This window comes from Heterodontus francisci, unplaced genomic scaffold, assembly GCF_036365525.1.
Source record: "Heterodontus francisci isolate sHetFra1 unplaced genomic scaffold, sHetFra1.hap1 HAP1_SCAFFOLD_61, whole genome shotgun sequence".
NCBI classification, from domain to species: domain Eukaryota; kingdom Metazoa; phylum Chordata; class Chondrichthyes; order Heterodontiformes; family Heterodontidae; genus Heterodontus; species Heterodontus francisci.
In genome coordinates, this window is record NW_027141441.1 from 9,748,720 (window position 1) to 9,773,636 (window position 24,917).

General features: G+C 44.4%; 1 protein-coding gene across 1 annotated transcript; it reads right to left on the bottom strand.

Annotated features, from left to right (window-relative positions):
* Positions 1 to 18,287: 18,287 nt before the first annotated feature.
* Positions 18,288 to 18,677, bottom strand: LOC137363457 (histone H2AX-like). Its single transcript, XM_068027282.1, has one exon. It carries the CDS (start codon positions 18,675 to 18,677, stop codon positions 18,288 to 18,290), a length of 390 nt encoding a protein of 129 aa, XP_067883383.1.
* Positions 18,678 to 24,917: the final 6,240 nt, after the last annotated feature.

Here is a 24,917-nt window from a genome sequence, read left to right on the forward strand (position 1 = left end):
ACAGCTGAAGAATAAAACCAACATTCACTTCCAGTACCAGAAAATAATATATGCATAACAGATATCACTCATGTACAGTAGCAGAGATTGACAAACAACAGAATGCAGTTTGACAGTCGGGAAGGTGCGAGAGCGAGCTTACAGCTGGGAAGTCAATTTCAGTGGAAGTTTAAAAGTTAATTCCCTTTTGTTTTCGGAGGACCAGGGGACTGCTGGGTAAGTAAAAACTATATATTTGGGTGGTTTATAATCTCTTTCTTTTAGTTTTGGTGACTGCAGCTTGACAGTAGCGAAGGTGCGAGAGCGAGCTTACAGCTGGGAAGTCAATTTCAGTGGGAGTTTAAAAGTTAATTCCCTTTTGTTTTCGGAGGACCAGGGGACTGCTGGGTAAGTAAAAACTATATATTTGGGTGGTTTATAATCTCTTTCTTTTAGTTTTGGTGACTGCAGCTTGACAGTAGCGAAGGTGCGAGAGCGAGCTTGCAGCTGGGAAGTCAATTTCAGTGGGAGTTTAAAAGTTAATTCCCTTTTGTTTTCGGAGGGCCAGGGGACTGCTGGGTAAGTAAAAACTATATATTTGGGTGGTGGCTGTACCCGAGACACTACACGTGTAGTGTCTCCCACCCACCCTCCTCCTCTAACAAAAAAAAGAACTCTGTTGTGTTGATAAGGTAAGCTTTTTATTTAAGAAGTTCTGTCCGTTGGATTGCTAACCTAACAAGTTTTGACAGTGTTTTGGTTTTTCAGTAGATTTGTTGGGAATTTAGAATAGAGGGAATGGAAGTGAAGGCAGTTGCATGTTCCTCCTGCGGAATGTGGGAGGTCAGGGTCGCCAAGAGTGTCCCTGCTGACTGCATCTGCGGGAAGTGCACCCAACTCCAGCTCCTCGAGAACCGCGTTAGGGAACAGGAGCTGGAGCTGGATGAACTTCGGATCATTCGGGAGGCGGAGGGGGTTATTGAGAGGAGTTATGGGGAGGTAGTCACACCTCAGGTAAAAGTAGGTAGATGGGTTGCCGTCAGGGGAAGGAGAGGGAACCAGCAGGCAGTGCAGGGATCCCCTCTGGCCCTTTCCCTCAACAACAGGTATACCGTTTTGGATACTGTTGCGGGGGACGACTTACCAGGGGTAAGCAATGGGGTACAGGTATCTGGCACAGAGTCTGTCCCTGTTGCTCAGAAGGGAAGGGGAAGAGGAGCAGAGCTTTAGTCATTGGGGACTCCATAGTTAGGGGAACAGATAGGAGGTTCTGTGGGAACGAGAGAGACGCACGGTTGGTATGTTGCCTCCCAGGTGCCAGGGTTCGTGATGTCTCGGATCGTGTTTTTGGGATCCTTAAGGGGGAGGGGGAGCAGCCCCAAGTTGTGGTCTACATAGGCACCAACGACATAGTTAGGAAGAGTGATGGGGATTTAAGACAGAAATTCAGGGAGCTAGGGTGGAAGCTTAGGGCGAGAACAAACAGAGTTGTTATCTCTGGGTTGTTGCCCGTGCCACGTGATAGCGAAGCGAGGAATAGGGAGAGAGAGGAGTTGAACATGTGGCTGCAGGGATGGTGTAGGAGGGAGGGTTTTGGTTTCCTGGATAATTGGGGCTCTTTCTGGGTAGGTGGGACCTCTACAAACAGGATGGTCTTCACCTGAACCAGAGGGGTACCAATATCCTGGGGGGGAGATTTGCTAGTGCTTTTCGGGGGGGTTTAACCTAATTCAGCAGGGGAATGGGAACCTAAAATGTAGTGCCAGTGTACAGGATGTGGAGTATTGAGGTCAGGGATAAGGTTACAAGGACGCAAGAGGGCACTGGCAAGCAAGACACTGGTTTAAAGTGTGTCTACTTCAACGCCAGGAGCATCCGGTACAAGGTGGGTGAGCTTGCAGCATGGGTTGGTACCTGGGATCTCGATGTAGTGGCCATTTCGGAGACATGGGGAGAGCAGGGGCAGGAATGGATGTTGCAGTTTCCGGGATTTAGATGTTTCAGTAAGAACAGAGAAGAGGGTAAAAGAGGGGGGGGGAGGGTGTGGCATTGTTAATCAAGGAGAGTATTACAGCGACAGAAAGGACGTTTGAGGACTCGTCTACTGAGGTAGTATGGGCCGAGGTTAGAAACAGGAGAGGTGAGGTCACCCTGTTGGGAGTCTTTTATAGACCGCCAAATAGTTCCAGAGATGTAGAGGAAAGGATAGCGAAGATGATTCTCGACAGGGGCGAGAGTAACAGGGTAGTTGTTATGGGGGACTTTAACTTTCCAAATATCGACTGGAAATACTATAGTTCGAGGACTTTAGATGGGTCTGTTTTTGTCCAGTGTGTGCAGGAGGGTTTTCTGACACAGTATGTAGACAGACCAACCAGGATGCCACATTGGATTTGGTACTGGGTAATGAACCCGGCCAGGTGTTAGATTTAGATGTAGGTGAGCACTTTGGTGATAGTGATCACAATTCGGTTAGGTTTATCTTAGCGATGGGCAGGGACAGGTATATACTGCAGGGCAAAAATTATAGCTGGGGGAAAGGAAATTATGATGCGATTAGGCAAGATTTAGGATGTGTAGGATGGGGAAGGAAACTGCAGGGGATGTGAACAATCAAAATGTGGAGCTTATTCAAGGAGCAGCTACTGCGTGTCCTTGATAAGTATGTACCTGTCAGGCAGGGAGGAAGTTGTCGAGCGAGGGAGCCGTGGTTTACTAAAGAAGTTGAAGCGCATGTCAAGAGGAAGAAGAAGGCTTATGTTAGGATGAGACGTGAAGGCTCAGTTAGGGCGCTTGAGAGTTATAAGCTAGCTAGGAAGGATCGAAAGGGAGAGCTAAGAAGAGCAAGGAGAGGACACGAGAAGTCATTGGCGGATAGGATCAGGGAAAACCCTAAGGCTTTCTAAAGGTATATCAGGAACAAAAGAATGACGAGAGTTAGATTAGGGCCAATCAAGGATAGTAGTGGGAAGTTGTGTGTGGAATCAGAGGAGGTAGGGGAAGTGTTAAATGAATATTTTGCGTCAGTATTTACAGTAGAGACAGAAAATGTTGTCGAGGAGAATACTGAGAATCAGGCTACTAGGCTAGATGGGATTGAGGTTCACAAGGAGGAGGTATTATCAATTTTGGAGAGTGTGAAAATAGATAAGTCCCCTGGGCCAGATGGGATTTATCCGAGGATTCACTGGGAAGCTAGGGAGGATATTGCAGAGCCTTTGTCCTTGATCTTTATCGTCATTGTCGACAGGAATAGTGCCGGAAGACTGGAGAATACCAAATGTTGTCCCCTTGTTCAAGAAGGGGAGTAGAGACAGCTCTGGTAATTATAGACCTGTGAGCCTTACTTCGGTTGTGGGTAAAATGTTGGAAAAGGTTATAAGAGACAGGATTTATAATCATCTTGAAAACAATAAGTTCATTAGCGATAGTCAGCACGGTTTTGTGAAGGGTAGGTCGTGCCTCACAAACCTTATTGAGTTTTTCGACAAGGTGACCAAACAGGTGGATGAGGGTAAAGCAGTGGATGTGGTGTATATGGATTTCAGTAAGGCGTTTGATAAGGTTCCCCAAGGTAGGCTATTGCAGAAAATACGGAAGTATGGGGTTGAAGGTGATTTCGAGCTTTGGATCAGAAATTGGCCAGCTGAAAGAAGACAGAGGGTGGTGTTTGATGGCAAATGTTCATCCTGGAATTTAGTTACTAGTGGTGTACCGCAAGGATCTGTTTTGGGGCCACTGCTGTTTGTCATTTTTATAAATGACCTGGAAGAGGGTGCAGAAGGGTGGGTTAGTAAATTTGTGGATGACACGAAGGTCGGTGGAGTTGTGGATAGTGCCGAAGGATGTTGTAGGGTTCAGAGGGACATAGATAGGCTGCAGAGCTGGGCTGAGAGATGGAAAATGGAGTTTAATGCAGAAAAGTGTGAGGTGATTCACTTTGGAAGGAGTAACAGGAATGCAGAGTACTGGGCTAATGGGAAGATTCTTGGTAGTGTAGATGAACAGAGAGATCTTGGTGTCCAGGTACATAAATCCCTGAACGTTGCTACCCAGGTTAATAGGGCTGTTAAGAAGGCATATGGTGTGTTAGCTTTTATTAGTAGGGGGATCGAGTTTCGGAGCCACGAGGTCATGCTGCAGCTGTACAAAACTCTGGTGAGACCGCACCTGGAGTATTGCATGCAGTTCTTGTCACCGCATTATAGGAAGGATGTGGAAGCTATGGAAAGGGTGCAGAGGAGATTTACTCGGATGTTGCCTGGTATGGAGGGAAGGTCTTACGAGGAAAGGCTGAGGGACTTGAGGTTGTTTTCGTTGGAGAGAAGGAGGAGGAGAGGTGACTTAATAGAGACATATAAGATAATCAGAGGGTTGGATAGGGTGGATAGTGAGAGTTTTTTTCCTCGGATGGTGATGGCAAACACGAGATGACATAGCTTTAAGTTGAGGAGTGATAGATATAGGACAGATGTCAGAGGTAGTTTCTTTACTCAGAGTAGTAGGGGCGTGGAATGCCCTGCCAGCAACAGTAGTGGACTCGCCAACTTTAAGGGCATTTAAGTGGTCATTGGATAGACATATGGATGAAAATGGAATAGTGTAGGTCAGATGGTTTCACAGGTCAGCGCAACATCGAGGGCCGAAGGGCCTGTACTGCGCTGTAATGTTCTAATTCTAATTCTAAGAATGAATCCCACAATCTCATTCAGTGCCAGATACTGACAGGTACAGAATTAATCCCACCCGTACACACTGTACTAGTCACTGAAAGACATAGGAAGCATTGCACATTCACATACAAGAGCAAACATTGACAGATATTGTAGGAGTCACATGCTCACAGTCAGTACCAGATACTGTTGAAAAGAGAATTAATCCCACACTTGCATTCATTGCAAGAGACTGACAGTTAAATAAAGGTTTTCCCACACTCACATAGAGTAACAGAGACTGACATGCAGAACTTGATCCACACCCATATATAGTACCAAAACCTGAAAGATATTGAGTCAATACCACAATCAGATACAGTGTCAAAGACTGACAGCCATATTATAGAGTTCACTTCCATAGAATACCAGTTATTTACATGTGCAGAATGCATCTTGTTTCACATTCAGTCTGGATACTGACAGATACACAATGAATCACTACAATCATACTCAATACCAAGTTCAGACAAACACCATATATATCCCCCAATTATTCACAGTATCATAGACTGACAGACACAGAGTGAATCACAAAATCAATTAATTTCAGAGACCAGCAGATAGAGAATTAATCTCACTGTCACGGAAAGAACCAGAGAGTGACAGATATACAATGAGACCCAAGCTCACATAAAGTGACACACATAATTAAAACCACGCACATACATAGTACCTTAGATTGACACATTGAGAATGAATCAAACACATTCTGACAACAAGATTGATGCATACACAATGAAGCTCACACTCACATTTAGTTCCAGACATTGACAGATACAGAATGATATCCACATTCAGCCACAGTAGCAGATAGATACAGAAGCTGCCCCACATTCCCATACAACACTCATGAATGACATACAGAATGAATCAAACAATCACATTTAGTTCCATAGACTGACACTCAAATAATCTCACACTCAGACACAGTACCACAGAGATATATTTAGAATTAAATTCACTGTCATATAATGTACCAGAAAATTAATCTCATACAGTACAAAGGATGGATGGAATTTGTCCCACACTCAATGTAATAGGTTTTAAGTAAGTGAAGTGGGGTTGTCGGAGGGATGGGGGTGGAGGTGGGGAAGAGAACAAAATGGAAGGTATGTGTTAGGGCAGAGGGCAGGAGAGATTAACTGACAAATAGGTCATGCGGTAAAGGGAGAGTGCTAAGGGTGCAGTGAAAGGCAAAACATTAGTATAGAGAGAGTGTTAATGACAGAATAATGAACAGTTCTGTCCAAAAGCACAAACTTGAAAAATCAAGATTAAGGCAGACACATGGTGACAAAAAATGATAAAATAAAATAAAATAATCTAAAAGAGCCAGTCATGCTCTGAAATTATTGTACTCAATGTTCAGTCCGGAAGGCTGTTGAGTGTCTAATCAGAAAATGAGGTTCTGTTCCTGGAGCTTGCTTCACTGGAACACTGCAGCAGGCCGAGGACAGAAATGTGGGCATGAGAGCAGGGTGGTGAACTGAAATGGCAAGCAACCGGAAGCTTGGGTTTATGCTTGCGGACTGAGCAGAGATGTTCCGCAAAGCAGTCACCCAATCTATGTTTGATCTCCCCAATGTAGAGGTGGCTGCATTGTGAGCAGCGAATACAATGTATTAAATTGAAAGAAGTACAAGTAAATCACTGTTTCACCTGGAAGGAGTGTTTGGGGCCTTGGATGGTGAAGAGAGGGGAGGTAAAAGGACAGGATCTATGCCTCCTGCAATTACATGCAAAGATGTCATGGGAAGGGGACAAGGTGTCAGGGGTAATGCAGGAGTGGACAAGGGTGTCACGGAGGGAACCGTCCTTTGGATTGCTGACAGGGGAGGGGAAGATGGGTTTGGTAATGGCATCACGCTGGAGGTGGCAGAAATGGTGGATAATGATCCTTTGGATGTGCAGGCAGGTCGGGTGGAACTTGATTGCAGTTCTGGAAGGGAGGAGAAGGGATGAGGGTACAAGTGCAGGAAATTTGTCAGACACGGTTGAGGGCCCTGTCAACCACAGCTGGGGGGAAATCCTCGGTTGAGGAAAAATGAAAACACATCAGAAGTGCTGTTGTCGAAGGTTGCATCATCAGAAATGATGTGTCTGAGATGGAAAAACTGGGAGAATGGAATGGAGTCCTTACAAGAGGAAGGGTGTGAGGAAGTGTAGTCAAGGTAACTGTGGGAGTCAGTGGGCTTAGAATGAATATTAGTGGACAGCCTTATCCTCAGAGATGGAGACAGAGAAGTCACAAAGGGAAGGGAAGTGTCGGAGATAGATCATGTGAAGGTGAGGGAATGGTGGAAATTGGAAACAAAGTTGATGAATTTTTCCAGTTCGGGGCAGGAGCAGGAAATGACACTGACACAGTCATCATTCTACCAGAAAAAGAGCTGGGGGGTGGGACCCTGAGTAGGACTGGAGAAAGGAATGTTTGACATACACCACAAAAAGACAGGCATAACTAGGACCTATGCGGGTATCCATAGCAAAGCCTTTTATGTTATTCTCTGAGTAACATACCTTCTGACTCACCAAACCCTGTCCATCATCTACAAGGCACAAGTTAGGTGTGTAATGGAATACTCTCCACTTGCCTGGATGAATGCAGCTCCAACAACACTCTGGAAGCTCGACTCCATCCAGGACAAAGTAGTTTACTTGATCGACACCCCGTCCACCACCTTAAATATTCACTCCCTCCACCACTGGTGGACAGTGGCAGCAGCGTTTAACATCCTAGACATCACCTTCCAAACACCCGACCTCTACCACCATTTTTTTTACAAGATGTACTGCAGCAACGCACCAAGGGTCCTTCGACAGCACCTTCCAAACCCGCAACCTCTACCAACTAGAAGACAAGGGCAGCAAATGCATGGAAACGCCACCAACTGCAAGTTCCCCCCAAGTCACACACTATCCTGACTTGGAACTATATCGCAGTTCCTTCACTGTCACTGGGTCAAAATCCTGGAACTCCCCTCCGAACAGCACTGTGAGTGTACCTACCTCACATGGACTGCAGTGGTTCAAGACAGCAGCTCACCATCACCTTCTCAAGGGCAGTTAGAGATGGGCAATAAATGCTGGCCGAGCCAGCGACGCCCACATCCCATGAATGAATTTTAAAAAGGTGCACACTGCTGCCACTGTACATCAGTGGCGGAGGGAGTGAATGTTTGTGGATAGGGTGCCAATCAAGTGGGCTGTTTTGGCCTGGATGGTATCGAGCTTCTTGAGTGTTGTTGGAGCTGCACCTATCCAGCAAGTGGACAGTATTCCATCACACTCCTGACTTATGACTTGTCGATGGTGGACATGCTTTGTGGAGTCAGGAGGTGAGTTAATTGCCGCAGGATTCCTAGCCTCTGACCTGCTCTTGTAGCCACATTATTTTTTTGGCGACTCCAGTTCAATTTCTGGTCAATGGTAGCCCCTGGGATGTTGATAGTGGGGGATTCGGCGATGGTAATGCCATTGAATGTCAAGGGGAGATGGTTAGATTCTCTCTTGTTGGAGATGTTTATTGCTGGCACTTGTGTGGCATGAATGTTACTTGCCACTTATCAGCCCAAGCCTAGATATTGTCCAGGTCTTGCTGCATTTCTACACAGACTGCTTCAGTGTCTGAGCAGTCATGAATGCTGCTGAACATTGTGCAATTATCAGCGAAAATCCCCACTTCTGACCTTCTGATTGAAGGAAGGTCATTGATGAAGCAGCTGAAGATGGTTGGGCCTTGGACACTACCCAGAGGAACTCCTGCAGTGATGTCCTGTAGCTCAGATGATTGACCTCCAACAACCACAACCATCTTCCTTTGTGCTAGGTATGACACCAACCAGCGGAGAGATTTCCCCCTGATTCCCTGGAAGGACAATAGCAGCAGATACTGCAACCAGCAACCTCCCCTCCAAGCCACACAACATCGTGACTTGGATCTATTTTGCCGAGGGCATATCAAAATCCCGGAACTCCCTCCCTAATAGCACTGTGTGTGTACCTATAACATGTGGACTGCAGTGGTTCAAGTAGGCAGCTCACCAAAACCAGGGCAATTAGGGATGGGCAATAAATGATGGTCTTGCCAGCGATGCTTACATCCCATGAAAAAAATAACAAAAATGAAATTGAGTTAAAAGCTCTATGAAAGAAATCTTTATAAAATTCTGCAATCAGTCCATATGACCAGGAGATCCCCACCCCCTTCATTCCAGTTCCTGCTAATTTTACTTGCATTGATTCCACTTCATTGTCACACACGATTCTCTCATCCTCCTTTAAACCCTCTTCAATAAAACCACTCACTTTCAATAATTTGCAAATGGATTCATTTGCACATAACTCCTAATAAATAGGAGATACTGGAACGGCTGGCTGTACTTCATGTTGATAAGTCATTAGGACTGGATGGGATGGAACCAAGACTGCTGAGAGCTGTCAGGGTGGAAATTGCCAGAATCTTCTGAATTTTATTTTTTGGATTGACAGCTGCCAGCCATTTGTTTGTCCCAGGACACAATAACGAACTAAAATGAATCTGCACCGAGCAAATATTAACGTCCCACATCTGCAGGTTTCTTCCAAAACATCAGGAATTTCAGTTTCAATCCTCGGACCTTTTATGTTCTGTTCCATTGATATTTTGTCCCCTGATTAAAATTGATCCTGGGAAGTCTGTCCTCTGAGCGGCCTGGCACTCCGAGTTCCTCTGCAGACATCCAGTTGCTGTTGGTGGACCAAAAGATCCCGAAAACCCGAGAAGAAACGTCTCCCAAACTCCTCCGAGTGTGTCTCCATTAGACCATGCAACCACTACCTGTATGATGGATAGCAATGGTGAGGAGTATGAGTTATTTCAGTGCCTGCGTTTTGTGGAAATAGAGGATTAAAGATTAAAAATAATTAAAATCCCTGAATAGATCTTCTGTGAGCAGGACTTAAACCAAACTGGGATAAGTCCAGTGGATTTCAATGTTGAAATCTTTAACCACTGGACCATGGCAGCTGAAATCACACCCCTTTTATACAGACCGAGAATCATCCTACACTGATCCACTTCTGTTCATTTTTGTGTCCTGGGACAAAAAAGTTCTTCGTAGCTGTCAATCAAAAAATGGTTGGAAGGAACTTCATTTATTCAAATACCAGCAGCCGCCAGTTGTCAATGAACTCAATCACTTCAGCAATAGACAGGGAGAAAGAGAGAGAGAGAGACTGTTAGAGAACTTCCTGCATTCAGTCCTGACCCTGTCACACTCAGCAGTTTCTCACCCAGACCCTACTCTCATCAACACTGAACATTGTTACTGAGACCCTTCAAATACTGTTTATAAAATGAATAAAGGTTCAAAGTTTATGACAGCTGGATTGAATGGAACCAAGTTTAATAAACTTTTCACTCTGACTTGATAACCACATTAGACAGTCCTTCAATTGGTAGCAAAGTTATCAGCTGTAAGAATGTTTTTACTGAGTTGAATAATTTCTGTGTGGGGAATGTTCCAGCATCATAAACCAGGGGAACGTGCTGACTGAGCTGTGTCTTCATCACTTCTGGGCAATCAGACAGTTCATCCTTCATTCTGTTCTGATTCACTTTCCCAAAGTGGATCTCCAGATTCTCAAATCTGGGGACAAGGATTTCTTATTTGCTTCTTTTCAGTTTTTATCATTCTCAACTGACAATATAATCCAAAACTCGGACAAATCCTCCACCTTGCATCGTGTCCCAGACTCAGTAGAAAGCAGCACATAGTGACGTGAACACACTGACAGATACAATCCGTCACCCTCTGATTCAGTGAGATTAATGTCAAGAGTGGTTTCCAGATCAAATGCAATGATGAACAAATTTCTCTCAAAGGAGGTGTGGTTGACTGAGGTACCTTTATAGTATTTGCAGTGAATTTCTGTACAAGAAGGGACAATCGTCAAACATCCATTCCGAAATCCTTCGCTCAGCAAAGACAGATCGAGTCCTGTTTTAAATAAAAACAGAAAGTGCTGGAAATATTCAGCAGGTCTGGTAGCATCTGTGCAGAGAGGAGCAGAGTTAACATTTCAGCAGTTCTGATAAAATGTCACAGTCCTGAAAGGTTAACTCTGCTTCTCTGTCCACAGATGCCACCAGACCCGCTGAGTATTTCCAGCACTTTCTGTTTTCATTTCAGATTTCCAGCATCTGCAGTATTTTGCTTTTGTTACTGTCCTGTCTTATTGTGCTGCTCAATAAAGTAGTTGGAAAACCAAGTTACAGTCAGGCTGAAAGGGGATTTGAATCCAGGATTGATCTGTTCATTAAAGAGGTACTTCGACCAACTAAGTCAAAGGGTCAAAATACAGTGTTTGAGTTTTTTGAGCTACAGATTAGTGCAGATCTTTCTAGCTGTGCTGAACATTGATTTCCATCTCCGGGTTCTTTCTGAACCTGTGAGTTTGCAGTTCTTTGCGAGTGAGTGGGAGACATGGAGATATGTTTAGACGATTTCCTGGCAAATCATTTGCAACTCCATATTTTTCTGAAATTTGTACGAACACATTAATGACATACGTCACGCCGTGAAATTTCTCCACAAAACACTGAAAGGTGACATTGTTAATTGTGAGGGGGGTTTTTCACTTATTCAGACATACATTTGGAAGGAGTGATCAGAACGTGATTCACACATGACGTGATGACGTAATGGCGTGAAGAAACACTTCCTTGAACTGGCCATATTTGGTATCCATTTTTTCTGCTCGACCCACCTGAATATTATAGAGAAAATGGCAACAAGGGGAAGATAAAGTCTGTAAATATAGGCAGAAAACAGCAGCAGGGACTGCAGTAAACAAGATCAGCCAGTTCCTGGTGACTTCGTTGCTCGGATAGTGAAGAATTTAGATGGGTTGTGGACAGCCTGAGCCTCAGACTGTCTCCTGAGTTGAATAGGATACCACACGGTCTTCGTGCTCATTGAGGAAATTTGGCTGTACTCATGGGATACAGCTGAAAGATGGCAACGAATGAGAGGGTTTGAGCAACATTCTGTTCCTGTATTGAAAGAATGGGCATGTTTTTAGAGTTAAGAATATTTTGGGACTGGAAGGTGAGGCGGTCAAGACTCAGAATAAGGCAATTCCTGAGCAAAAGAAAACAATTTTGTTTGTGGAAATTGGCCTGGAAGTGTATGACATGCTAACAAAGCTTCCTGCTCTGAATAAAGCAAAATATGTGCCAGTCAAAACAAAATCACCAAGTTGGAGGAACATTTCAATCCTAAGCCACTAGAGATAGCAGAATGCTATACATTTGGAACCAGAAATCAGAAAAGTAGTGAAGCAGTTGGTGAGTATATTGTGGCACTGAAGAATTTTTATTACGTTGCAACTTTGGCACATTCTTAGACCGGGCATTATGAGACATATTTGTGTGTGGATTTGTGAACAAAAGAATCCAATCGAAGCTACTAAACACACAAAATCTTACATTTGAGATCGTGTGTAAGATTGCTGTTTCCATGGAGATGGCATCAAAGAATGTTAGGGAATTTTGTCCTATGCAGGTAACTAGTACAGGCTTCTGTCCACTGTTAAAGTGCTTCAGCCAAGTCTAAAGTGGACAGACATAGCCAGAAGAGTGCCAATGATAGCAGTTTAGTGTCGTTATCACCATCAGGGCAACCACACAGCCCAATCATGTCAGTACAGAAATGCAAAATGTTTTAATTGTCAAGCAGAGGCCAAAGAAGGAAAGGGAACTAATTCCAGTGGTAATGGAAAACAGTGATGTTATAAGGGTGGAGTTCACAATCTTGAAGTGAATCCAGAGTGCCTAACCAAAGAGGAGCAAGGGCTGTACAGCATTTATGCCACTAGCAATCACTCAAATGATGGAGACTTTTGTATAATGTTGTTGGTAAATAAACAGTCCATTGCTACGACCATGGATTGCTCCATCATGAGTAGAGAAATGTATGGGAGCAAAGTCAGTGATGTCCGTCAAACTGAGAGCACCAGTCAATTGAAAACCTACTCTGGTGAGGTGTGAGAAATGTTTGGGCAAATGGAGTGCAATATCCAACATAAGGGCAGGCCCCTCAAGTTACCCATTGTTTAAAAAATTAGGTCAGTAGAAGTAGGCATCACTGGCAAGGCCAGCATTTATTGCCCATTCCTAATTGCCCTTGACAACTGAATTGCTTGCTAGGTCATTTCAGAGGACAGGTGAGAGTAAACCAAATTGTTGTGGGCCAGCATCACATACAGGCCAGACCAGGTAAGCACAGCAGATTGCCTTCTGTGAAGGGTATGAGTGAACCAGATGGTTTTTAATGAAAATCAATTATAGTTGCATGGCACCACTGCTCAGATTTTATATTATTCATTAATGAATTGAATCTGAATTCCACCAGCTGCCATGGTGGGATTTAAACTCATATCCCCAGGGCATTAGTCTGAGTCGTGAGATTATTCGTTCAGTGACATTACTGCTATGCCAGCCTCTCCCCTACAAGGTAGTGAGATATGTCAACAAACCAATAATAATGGGGAAAAACTGGCTTTGAAAGCTGAAGTTAGACTGGAAGCATGTTTTTTCAAGTTGAAACAACCAAGGAGCTTGATCAGGCATTGAATTGTTACAGGAACACTTTCGAGGACAGCTATGAAGGCATAATCAGTGTGAAAGCTCACATCTGAATCAGGCCTGATACCAAACCAGTATATTGCAAAGTTTGGCTGCTTCCTTATGCTTCCAAAACCCAGGTTGAAGAGGAGCAAAAGAATCTGGAGAGATATGGTGTGCTGGTGAAAACTGATCACTGTGATTGGGCAAACCCAATTGTCATTGTGCCCAAGTCAGACAAAACCATCAGTCTATGTGGGGACGACAATGTCACAATGAACCAGGCAGTGGATTATGAGAAGTATCCACTACTGATCTCGAGATTTGTATGCGGATCTAGCAGGATCCAAGCTATTCACAAAGTTGGATTTATTCCATGCTTATGCACAGCTCAATGTGAATCAAGTGAATCTGCAGTATCTCACAATAAACACACACATGGGGTTATACTCCTACATAAAGCTGCCGTACGGTGTGAAGCCTTCTCCAAACTTCTTCCAAGTTACAATGGGTAAGATTTTACAAGGAGTGCTACATTGCTTGTGCAATCAGGATGATGTGTTGATCATGACTGTAACAAATGAAGAGAATTTTCAAGTGTTGGATGAAGTGTTAAAAAGGCTCAATGATCACAATGTGTCACTTGAAAAAGAACAAGTGTGCCTTTGTACAATCTGAGGTGGTGTACCTTGGCCTGATAATCAATGAAAAGTACTACAGCCAGTGAAAGAGAAGATAGAGGCTATGGTCAAAGCCCCTAAGACAAAAAGATGTGTCTGAGCTTAGATCTTTTCTACGCATGGTCCAATACTACTTGCAATTTCTGCCTGAGCATGCAATGGTGTTAGCTCCACTACATGAGTTGTTGAAGAAAGATGTGAAATGGAAATGGTCTAAAGCACAACAAGGCCACATAGTTGACCAAAAGGTCACGGAGCAAAGGCAAACAATATGTTAATGGTGTGTTGAAAGACAAAGCATTAGGACAGATTAGGTATGAATACACTGAATATTGAACAGCAGCATGTGCAAACCTGAAAACAATCCTGAAAAAAACAGTGGGTAAGCAAACTGAACATGCAGAATGAATCACACAATCACATTTAGTTTCATAGACTGACACTGAAATAATCTCACACTCAGACACAGTACCACAGACAGATAGATGTAGAATTAAACTCGCTGTCACATAATGTACCAGAAAGTGTGTCAAAATTAATCTCATACAGTACAAAAGATGGATTGAATTTGTCTCACACTCAATGTAATAGGTTTTAAGCAAGTGAAGCGGGGGTGGGGGGAGGTGGGGAAGAGAACAAAAGGGAAGGTGTGTAATAGGGCAGAGGGCAGGAGAGATTAACTGACAAGGAGGTCATGGGGCAAAGGCAAAGGGAGTGTGCTAATGGTGTAGTGAAAGACAAAATATTAGTGCTGAGAGAGTGTTAATGACAGAATAATCAATAGTTTTGTCCAAAAGCACATACTTGAAAAACCAAGTTTAAGGCAGGCACATGGTTAAACAAAAAGATAAAATAAAATAATAAAAAGGGTTGAGAGCCCTGTCAACCACAGTGAGGGGGAAATCGGAAACGAATTTGATGTAATTTTCCAGTTCGGAGCGGGAGCAGGAAATGACACTGATCCAGTCATCATTGTACCGGAAAAAGAGCTGGGGGTGGGGTCCTGAGTAGGACTGGAAAAAAGAATATTTGACATACCCCACAAAAAGACAGGCATAACCATTTACAGAGATAGGGCACAAAGAATCATCATGGAAAGAGGCTTGAGCTTCAAATCCAAAGCTGAAGTGACAGGCTCAGAGGAACAGCTGTTTGTTCTGCAGTGTGGACTTCGGTCTGAGCTGTAAACAAGCAGTTCCACAACAAAGGGAGAGAACTCAAAAATTAGAGTTCTGCCTTTCAGGAATATTGCCGGGAAGCACTTTTTCACACAAAGGGTAGCGGGAACCTGGAATTCTCTCCGAAAAATCAGATAAACCTGAGGGTCAATTGACAATTTCCAACCTGAGATTGAGAGATGTTTATCCAGTGACGGTCTGAGGGTTTATGAAATCACAGCAGGTAGCTGGAGTTAAGATATAGGTGAGCCAGGATCTAATTGAAAGGTGCAGCAGGCTCGAGGGGCTGAATGGCCTACCCCCATTTCTATGTTCCTATGGCTGCAACAGGGCAGAAACTGCTGCGAACATATGTTGCATTTCACATTTAACAGCAAAAATACCAGCAGTCAGGAGCTGAAAAGGGAAAGATGACCCCTCGATGACCGGAGAATAAGTACAGAATGGCCTCCTTCAGAACTGGTGATTTTATCAGGATAAGATGCCGAACATTAGAAATTAATCCAACGGGAATCGCCATCCTCCGCCTCCAGGAATTGGACAATATAATGCTGGGATGTGGGAGTTTGGTTTGGGCAGCGGGTCGGCTGTGACACCACGAACACTCCCTCTCCACCTCCTCACTCCATCACCCCACCCCCTTCCCCTCTCCATGGGCCCCCGGCATCATCCGATCCACAGATTACTTCCAGCAGACATTGCTGGGGAGTGACCGGAGTCCTGGTTCTCTGACTCCATTTTCCCTGTCCCACCCATGGCCACTGAGGCTCCTCTCCCCCCATCCACCCTGAGAGCAACTAACCCACCTTGTCCATAAATTTAAACTGGAAAAGTGTCTCGTAAAGAGTAGGAGCAGAGGGGAGGCTGTAACCCATCAAAGAGGATTGTGTTCCTGAATCCCCAACTCTTTTTGCCATGTTTCCATTCAATGTCCACACTCTCTCCTTGGTCTGTCCCTGGAGACCTGTCATGTCACGATTCTCTCCAGGGAATTTCTAAAGATATTTTCCCCATCCCTCCAGGATTGGCCTGGAGTCCCCAGCACTCCCTCCATTGCAGTACTTTCTGAAATACTACCCGTGCCATGTAATAGTCAAGAGAGACAGTGGGGAACTAGGCAGATCAACAGGATGTCTGGCAGATTCAGTGTGAGACGGTAACACTGCCGGGTAAAGGCCGCTTTCCAACTCCAATCTGAACACAGGAGATTCCCCAAACGGCTGAAATAAGGTGTTTGTAAACTGCTGGAAGAGGATGTGTGTGGAAATGGTGACGTTACTGAGTAGGTTATTTGTTATAGAATGGACTGTGTTTAGGTGGGAATATTACTGAGTGTTAATTGTAGCGGAACCATATTTAAAAGCTCCGGCTTTCTGGAAAGCCTTGACTATGAAGGCCGAGTCTGGAAGGGTTTGTGTGGAGAGCTGGGTTTCGGTTCCACTGTTAATAAAGGGTTTGAAATTGGCGAACCAGAGGAAACTGGAGGTGGAGCTGAAAGATGAGGGGCCGTTCTCTCTATGTCTGTCACTCTGGGTGTCTCCTCCCCATCTGCTCTCTGTTCAATCTTCACTCTGTCTCCTCCCCTTCCTGCTCTCTCTCTGCCATTCTCAGGCAGGTCCGGGCGGTCTGTGTAAAGTAGAGCCTGCAAGAGTCTGCTTCTTATATAGTGCAGTGATCTGAGTGGAGAATCATCATGTCTGGCAGAGGTAAAGGAGGCAAAGGACTGGGCAAAGGCGGAGCAAAGCGGCACCGCAAAGTGCTTCGTGATAATATCCAGGGCATCACCAAACCAGCAATCCGCCGCCTGGCTCGCCGTGGCGGGGTCAAGCGGATCTCGGGTTTGATCTATGAGGAGACTCGCGGGGTGTTGAAGGTTTTCCTGGAGAATGTGATCAGGGATGCGGTCACCTACACTGAGCACGCCAAGTGCAAGACGGTCACTGCCATGGATGTGGTGTACGCTCTGACACGGCAGGGCCGCACTCTCTATGGAATCGGCGGTTGAACAATTTGACCCTTTCCAGCAAACACAAAACAAAGGCTCTTCTCAGAGCCACCCACCGCCTCACAGTGACCGAGAAATGGGAGCTGGGATAGGCTGTTTAGAACAGTTCAATCAATCTGAAATATTTCAGATTTCCAGCATTCGCAGTATTTTACTTTTAATTCTTTGTTCAATCAATCTGCTGTGTTCGGGATGAAAAAAAATGGAATCCCCGAATTTGACATTTCATTTGTAGCAAGGATGTGCAGTGGATTTGATTTTCTAAACGGGCTGTGTTAACAGTGCCCGAGGCTCGACACTTAGTTATTTCCCCAGTCGACACATGCCCTCAGTGAAAAGCCACATCACTCCTCCAGAATCACTCATTGTTTTCATAGAATTTCAAAATGATTTCGCTGCAATGAGGGAATCCGGGAGTTTTGCAGCAGCCGTTGAATCGGTCACTGGAACCAGACCCACTTGTGATGTTATTTCTCCCGAGACGGTGTTTCCTGCACTGAAACTGACAGGGTTTGTGAAACTGATCAGTTTCAGCTCAATCATTCAGGGACCTGGAATTCCCACAGTTTGAGCCCGAGCTATCCAGAGCCCACTTCTGATTGGTCACCCACGTCTCATTCACATGTCTTAACCAATCGCAGAGCCTCGAATTAGAAAATACAGCAAATCACTGGCTTAAATTGGCAGAAAGTTTGAATTCGAAAAAGCCGTCAATTTCAGTGTCGGAAAGAAGCGAATTAATGGCGTTAGTTTAAAGCTGTTCTTAAAATCGGGCCAGGACTTTGTGCTGATAAAAGCGGAATAAAAAAAACTTTTGATGGATTATATATATTACGAAGTTTTAATCTGTAATTTTTTTGTCTACTTATCTATACATGGCGGTAAGACTCTATTCAGCAATCTGTAACGGGACAAATAACTCACTCAGTGTGGAATTAATAAATTAGACAGGTTTTGGGGTGACAGTGAGAAATCACTGAAACAGATGCTTAAACATTTGAAATAGTTCTCATTCGGTCCTGTTACTGGCATTTTGGAATCAGACAGTAACCAGCCCTTTCGCAGAGACTGTGGGTGGCTCTGAAAAGAGCCTTTGGTTTATTTGATGACATTTCGGCCGCTTTACTTTTTCTGGGAGCTCTGAGCGCTGGTTTTCTTGGGCAGCAGCACGGCCTGGATATTAGGCAGCACCCCGCCCTGAGCAATAGTCACTCCCCTCAGCAACTTGTTGAGCTCCTCATCGTTGCGGACGGCCAGCTGCAGGTGTCTGGGGATGATGCGGCTCTTCTTGTTGTCCCGGGCCGCGTTCCCGGCCAGCTCGAGGATTTCAGCAGTCAGATACTCGAGCACAGCAGCCAAATAGACCGGGGCTCCGGCACCCACACGCTCAGCATAGTTGCCCTTTCTCAAAAGCCTGTGAACACGGCCCACCGGGAACTGCAGTCCGGCCCGGGAAGACCGAGACTTGGCCTTGGCCCGAGCTTTGCCGCCGGTCTTTCCTCTTCCAGACATTTCCACAATCTCGCAAATACTTTCACAAAGAATGGATAACTTCCGCCGCATTCACTTTACTTATAGCCTGAAAACTCTCCCCATTGGCAGGTACTTAATTCACCTCATTTGCCTATATTCTTCACCAATCAGGTCACTGACAACAGAGGTGGGCGGGGTTTACCGCCAAAACATCAGAAGCAGAAAATTTGTCAATTTCAAAAAGACCGCCAATTTCATTGTCAGAAAGGAGCGGATTAAAATAAATGTCATCCTGAGTCAAATATTTCAAATCCTTTGTCTTTATTTTGTTCTATTCAACTTTTTCCGTCACGAATTAAGACGCGGGTTTAAAATGTTATTTAAATTGTGGATCTTTCTCCAATCGCTTTCAAACTGTCCCGGGAGGTACTAAATCCCTGTTCACAGCATTTCCCTGAAGGGAAACATTCAGTTTATCTTCAATCAGAGCCCAGTGTCCTTCTCTGAAAAGAGGAAGCAGGATCGAGTCCTCAAAGTGCCCTTGGTCTGCTGTGTAATAATCCCATTCCGGGCTGTTTCAGTGCGGAGAGTTACTGTTAATAAAATTATGAATCAGTTCACATTTCAGGAATAGAGTGAAGGGACTGAGGTCTGACCCTTACCGCTGAAAGCAGCTGTTAATGCGGTCATTCAGGGGCTGTGTACAACAACAATAACAGCTTTAAGCAAAAAAGGAAAGGCGGATGAGCGGATTATGGGTTTGAGTTCGGTTTCTGGGACAGCAGACAAAAACAAAGCAGTGGGACATTTATTATGTTACACATTGTCTTAAAATGATTTCATAGAGATGTTCGGATGCAGCTTTTTCAGAGAGATTGTGGGTGGCTCTGAAAAGAGCCGTTGTGTTTGGGATGTTTTTCAGTCCATTGTGCAGTTTCACTTGGAGCTGGTGTACTTGGTCACCGCCTTTGTCCCTTCCGACACGGCGTGCTTGGCCAGCTCCCCGGGCAGCAGCAGGCGCACGGCGGTCTGGATCTCCCGGGAGCTGATGGTGCTGCACTTGTTGTAATGGGCCAGGCGGGAAGCCTCACCCGCGATGCGCTCGAAAATATCGTTCACAAACGAGTTCATGATACTCATGGCCTTGGAGGAGATGCCGGTGTCGGGGTGAAACTGCTTCATCACTTTGCAGATGGAGATGGAGTAACTCTCCTTCCTCGACTTTCTCCGCTTCTTGCCGCCCTTTGCTGACGGTTTATTTAAGGTTTTCTTGGCGCCCTTCTTAGCAGCTGCTTTCTTCTTCTCCTCAACCATCTTCAGTTTCAATTTCAGACTCAGAAATAAACCAAACCCCTTCCGAGTGCGGATTAAATAGACAATCCCACAGTTCTATGCTAATGAGGGATGGGGAAAAGTAAAGATTGTGATTGGGTGATTTGGAATGATGTCCCAACGATTTAATATTGTAATTCGACATTTGGTCTCTTTCGCCATCCAATCAGATTAAATATTTGCAACCAATCACAAATTCCCTTACTGCAATCAGGAAGTATATTTCACAAAGACTCTCTCCAGCCCCAGTTAAAATTGAAAGAGCTGCTCCCTGTGTGGAGCTTCCTGGAAATGTCCTGGCTGTTGTTAGGAGGGCACTTATTGACTGATTCTGTGTCGTTGTGTCTCTGCTATTGCATGTGAGTGTGCAATTAATTTTCTTTTTAGTCTAGGCTGCTGTGTTTGAGTGTTTTATGTAATTTGGTAACTCTCAGTCTCTGGTGCTGTATGGATTCATTCTGTCTCTGTGAGGTACTGTGTTTGAGTGTGAGGAGATGAGGTGGAGTGTTGCGGCAAGGAAGATGGAAAAGAGCATTGGTGCGATGACAGCCTTACTTGACCCCAGTTTGCACTCGGATTGGGTCAGTGATAGATCCGTTGGCAAGGATTACAGCTTGCATGTCGTAGTGCAGTATGTTTGAGGAGGACATTCCATAATCCCTCTTGGTTGGGAGAGTCGAAGGCCTTTGTCAGGTCAGAGAAGGCCATGGATAAAGGTTGCTGCTGCTCCCTACATTTTCTTGAAGTTGTCTTGCTGTGAAGATTATGTTCACTGTGCCTGTTGATGGACAGAATCCACATTGTGATTCCAGTAGGAGCTCTTCAGCCACGGGGAGGAGGCAGTTGAGAAGGACTCTTGTGATGACCTTCCCTGTGGTGGACAGCAGCGATACCCCTCTATAGTTAACACAGTCGGTCTTCTCAACTTTTTTTAAAGATGATCACAATTACCGCATCGCGGAGATCCCCTGTCATGCTCTCCTCCTTCCAGATGAGGGAAATGAGACATGTATTTGTGTCAAGAGTGCTTCTCTGCCATATTTTAGAATTTTTATGTGAATTCTATCTATTCTGGCAGTCTTATTGTTTTTTGGCTATCCATCTCTAACGTCATGTGTGAATGTGGGATTCATTCTGTACCTGTCACTCACTGGTACTTTGTGAAAGTGTGAGTTACATTCTGTATCTGTCATTCTTCAGTATTGTATGTGAGTGTGGAATACATTCTGTCAGTGGCACTGTGTGTGAGTATTTGATTCATTCTGTCAGTCTCTGGAATGTTATGTGATTTGGGACTGAGTCTGAATCTGTCAGTGGTTCTGTATGTGTGGAATTCAAGCTATATCTGTCAGTATCTCAGTGTGTGTGTGAGTTCATTCTTTATCTGTCAGTCTCTGGTGATTTATGTGAGTTTGGCAGTCACTGAATCTGCCAGGTACTGTAGGAGTATTTGAGAATGATTTTGTATGTGTCAGTCTTTGCTACTACATAGGAGTGTGGGATTAATTCTGTATCTGTCAGCCTTTGGTAGTGTGTGTGATTGTGGGATGAATTAATTCGCAGTCATTGGTGCCCAGTATGAATGTGGAAATCATTCTGTAACTCAGTCTGATATTGTTATGTGAGGGTAGGAATCACGTGTATCTTTCGATCCCGGGTGCTGATTGTGAGCATGGGATTCATTCTGTACCTGTCGGTGGTACTGTATCCATCTGTGGGATTAATTCTGTACCTTTCAGTTACTGGTATTGTGTATGAAAGTGGGATTAATTCTAGATCCGCCACACATTGGTTGTGTATGTGTGTGTGTGTGTGTGTGTAAGAACATAAGAAGATACGAAATAGGACAGGAGTAGACCATTTGGCCCATCAAGCCTGCTCCGCCACTCAATAAGATCATGGCTGTTCTGATTGTGGCCTTAACTTCACTTTCCTGCCTGCCCCCATAACCATTGACTCTGTTGTAGATCAAAAATCTGTCTATCGCTGCGTTGAATATATTCAATGACACAGCCTCCACAGTCCTCTGGAGAGCAGATTTCCAAAGATGAACAACCCTCTGAGAGAGGAAATTCCTCCTCATCTCCTTCTTGAAAGAGAGACTGCTTATCTTAAACTCTTGCCCCTAATTCTATAATCCCCCACAAGGAGAAACGTCCTCTCAGCATCTACCTGTCCAGCCCACTGAGAATCTTACAGGTTTCAATAAGATCACCTCTCAATCTTCTAAACTCCAGTGAGTATAGGCCCAATCTGCTCAACTTTTTCTCATAAGACAATCCAACATCCCAGCAATCAGTCGAGTGACCCTTCTTTGAACTGATTCCAATGCAGGTATATTCCTCCTTATGTAAGGAGACCAAAACTGTATGGTGTTGGGATGTCACTAATGCCCTGTAAAGTTATAGCAAAACTTCTTTACTTTTATACTCCATTCCCCTTGCTAAAAATGCCAACATTCCATTTGCCTTCCTAATTACTTGCTATACCTTCATGCTAACATTTTTGTAATTCATGTACCTGGACACCCAGATTCCTTGGTACAGCAGCATTCTGCAGTCTCTCTCTATGTAAATAATATTCTGTTTTTCTATTCTACCTGCCAAAGTAGACAATCTCACATTTCCCCATGTTATACTCCATCTGCCAAAATGTTTTCCCACTGACTTAACCTATCTATATCTCTTCGCAGACACATTGTGTCCTCCTCACAACTTGCTTTCCTACCTATCTTTGTACCATCTACAAATTTGGCAACAATATACTTGGTCCCTTCATGCAATTATTAATATAGACCATAAATAGTTGAGGCCCCAGCACTGTACCTGTGGTACTCCATTGGTTACAGTTTGCCAATCTGAAAATGCTCCATTTATCCCCACTCTCTGTTTTCTGTGAGTTAGCCAATCCCATATCCATGTGTGTGTAGTTTTCAGTTTGTATCTGTCAGTGCCTGGTATTCTATGTGAGTTTTTGACTCTTTCTCAATCTCTCAGTGCTACTATTTGTGTGTTAGGTTGCTTTAGATGACTCAGGCTGAGGTACTGTGAGTGAGTGCAATAATCAACCTATACTTTTCAGCATCTGGCACTGAGCATGTGTATCAGCATCACTTTATCTGTCAGTATCTGGTACTCTGTGTGAGTGGGGGATTCATTATATAACCTTCCGTCCCTGGGACTGTTTGCAAGTCTGGATTCATTCTGCATAAAATGTCAGCACAGCAACAGGCCACAGATGTGGTCGGTTTTAAGCAGACAATATGTTTGAAGTTTTGCCAAGTATTAAATATCTGTCACTGTGAACATAATAGCGAAAGATAATGTATCTTTCAATCTGATACAGGATTGATGTGCAAATGTAACTCAGGCTGTACTAATCAATTTGATCAATGCCATTCAGTCTGACTCTGAGGGAGAATCTTGGACTTGTGTGTAAAATGAGCTCAGTTTGGAATTGTCCAGTATCTTCCATCTGACACTATGAGGTTTCAGGACTGGTATGTAACTTATAGCTCAGACTATACTGATCAAATTTATAATGTATCTTTTAGTTTCACAATCCGGATGAGTTTTAAACTGGAATCTGAGTTTGTATCTCAGGTTATATGATATTTCAGAATCTCTCAATCTGATTATGCACTTCAGATTTGCACTTGTATCTAATGTATATGTCTGGACACATTATGGGGATTAATACTGATAATAAACTGATAACATGTGCAAATATTGGGCTGGTATTTCACTTGAATCTCAGATTATATTAGTTTAGTTTAGAGATACAGCACTGAAACAGGCCCGTCGGCCCACCGAGTCTGTGCCGACCATCAACCACCCATTTATACACTAATTCCATATTCCTACCACATCCCCACCTGTCCCTATATTTCCCTACCACCTACCAATACTAGGGGCAATTTATAATGGCCAATTTACCTACCAACCTGCAAGTCTTTTGGCTTGTGGGAAGAAACCGGAGCACCTGGAGGAAACCCACGCAGACACAGGGAGAACTTGCAAACTCCACACAGGCAGTACCCAGAATTGAACCCGGGTCGCTGGAGCTGTGAGGCTGCGGTGCTGACCACTGCACCGCCCTTAATTCTATAACTTTGAAAAGGGAACCATGTGTCAGTTCTACGTGTATTTAATTTGTAGCTGAGGTTGCTCTATTGTTGGATTGACAGACTGATAATTTGATAGTGGGTGAGAATTTGGACTGGGATTTATGAATCTACCTATCAGTGGTACTGAGTTGGGGTGACATGGAAACAACGTCTGTCTCTCCTGTTCTGTTTGATTGATGGATTGAAAATGTGTCTCTGGATCTATTTCTGCTGTCTGAGACTGTGGAACTGATGACCTGTCTGTGTCTCTGCGCTCTGTGAGTGATAATGTACGGACTGTGTGTGAGAAGGAGCTGGTGACACTCTTCCTTGTAACTTGGGTGGAGGAAACATCACATTTATTCTGGTTCATTCAATTATTTGTCTGTTTGAACAAAAGTATGTTTATAACTAAAATACAGGTGAGATAGAAGATACAGGATTTTAATGAATTTAATCTCTCGAATAATAATGAGCCCCCACAAAGGAAGCCCAGTCATACAAATATTATAATTGTTTGACTGCACTGCAGTAATAGGTTCTTCCCATTCTGTCTACTTTCCCCGTCGACACACAGCCTGAGAATGGCCTCTCCCTTCCCCCACTCACCCCATGTTCCGGGACCAGTTGATTCTCCACTCCGCCTCTTACAAGCAGCCCCCGCTTGCCCCAGACTCGATGCTGATCTCTGAGTCTATCTGCGGACACGCTCCCAAAGCGATGTGCTGCTGGAAGGAGGCTGCTGTTTGCTTCCTTCCCCCGGGACCGGGATCTCTCCATTCTCGACTGTTTCAAACCATCTTCTTCCGCTCACAGGCAGTGCTGGGGGAGGGGAGCGCAGG

Excerpts from the sequence above, each read along its gene's own strand:
- LOC137363457 (XM_068027282.1), bottom strand. The coding sequence starts at position 18,677 with ATGTCTGGAAGAGGAAAGACCGGCGGCAAAGCTCGGGCCAAGGCCAAG.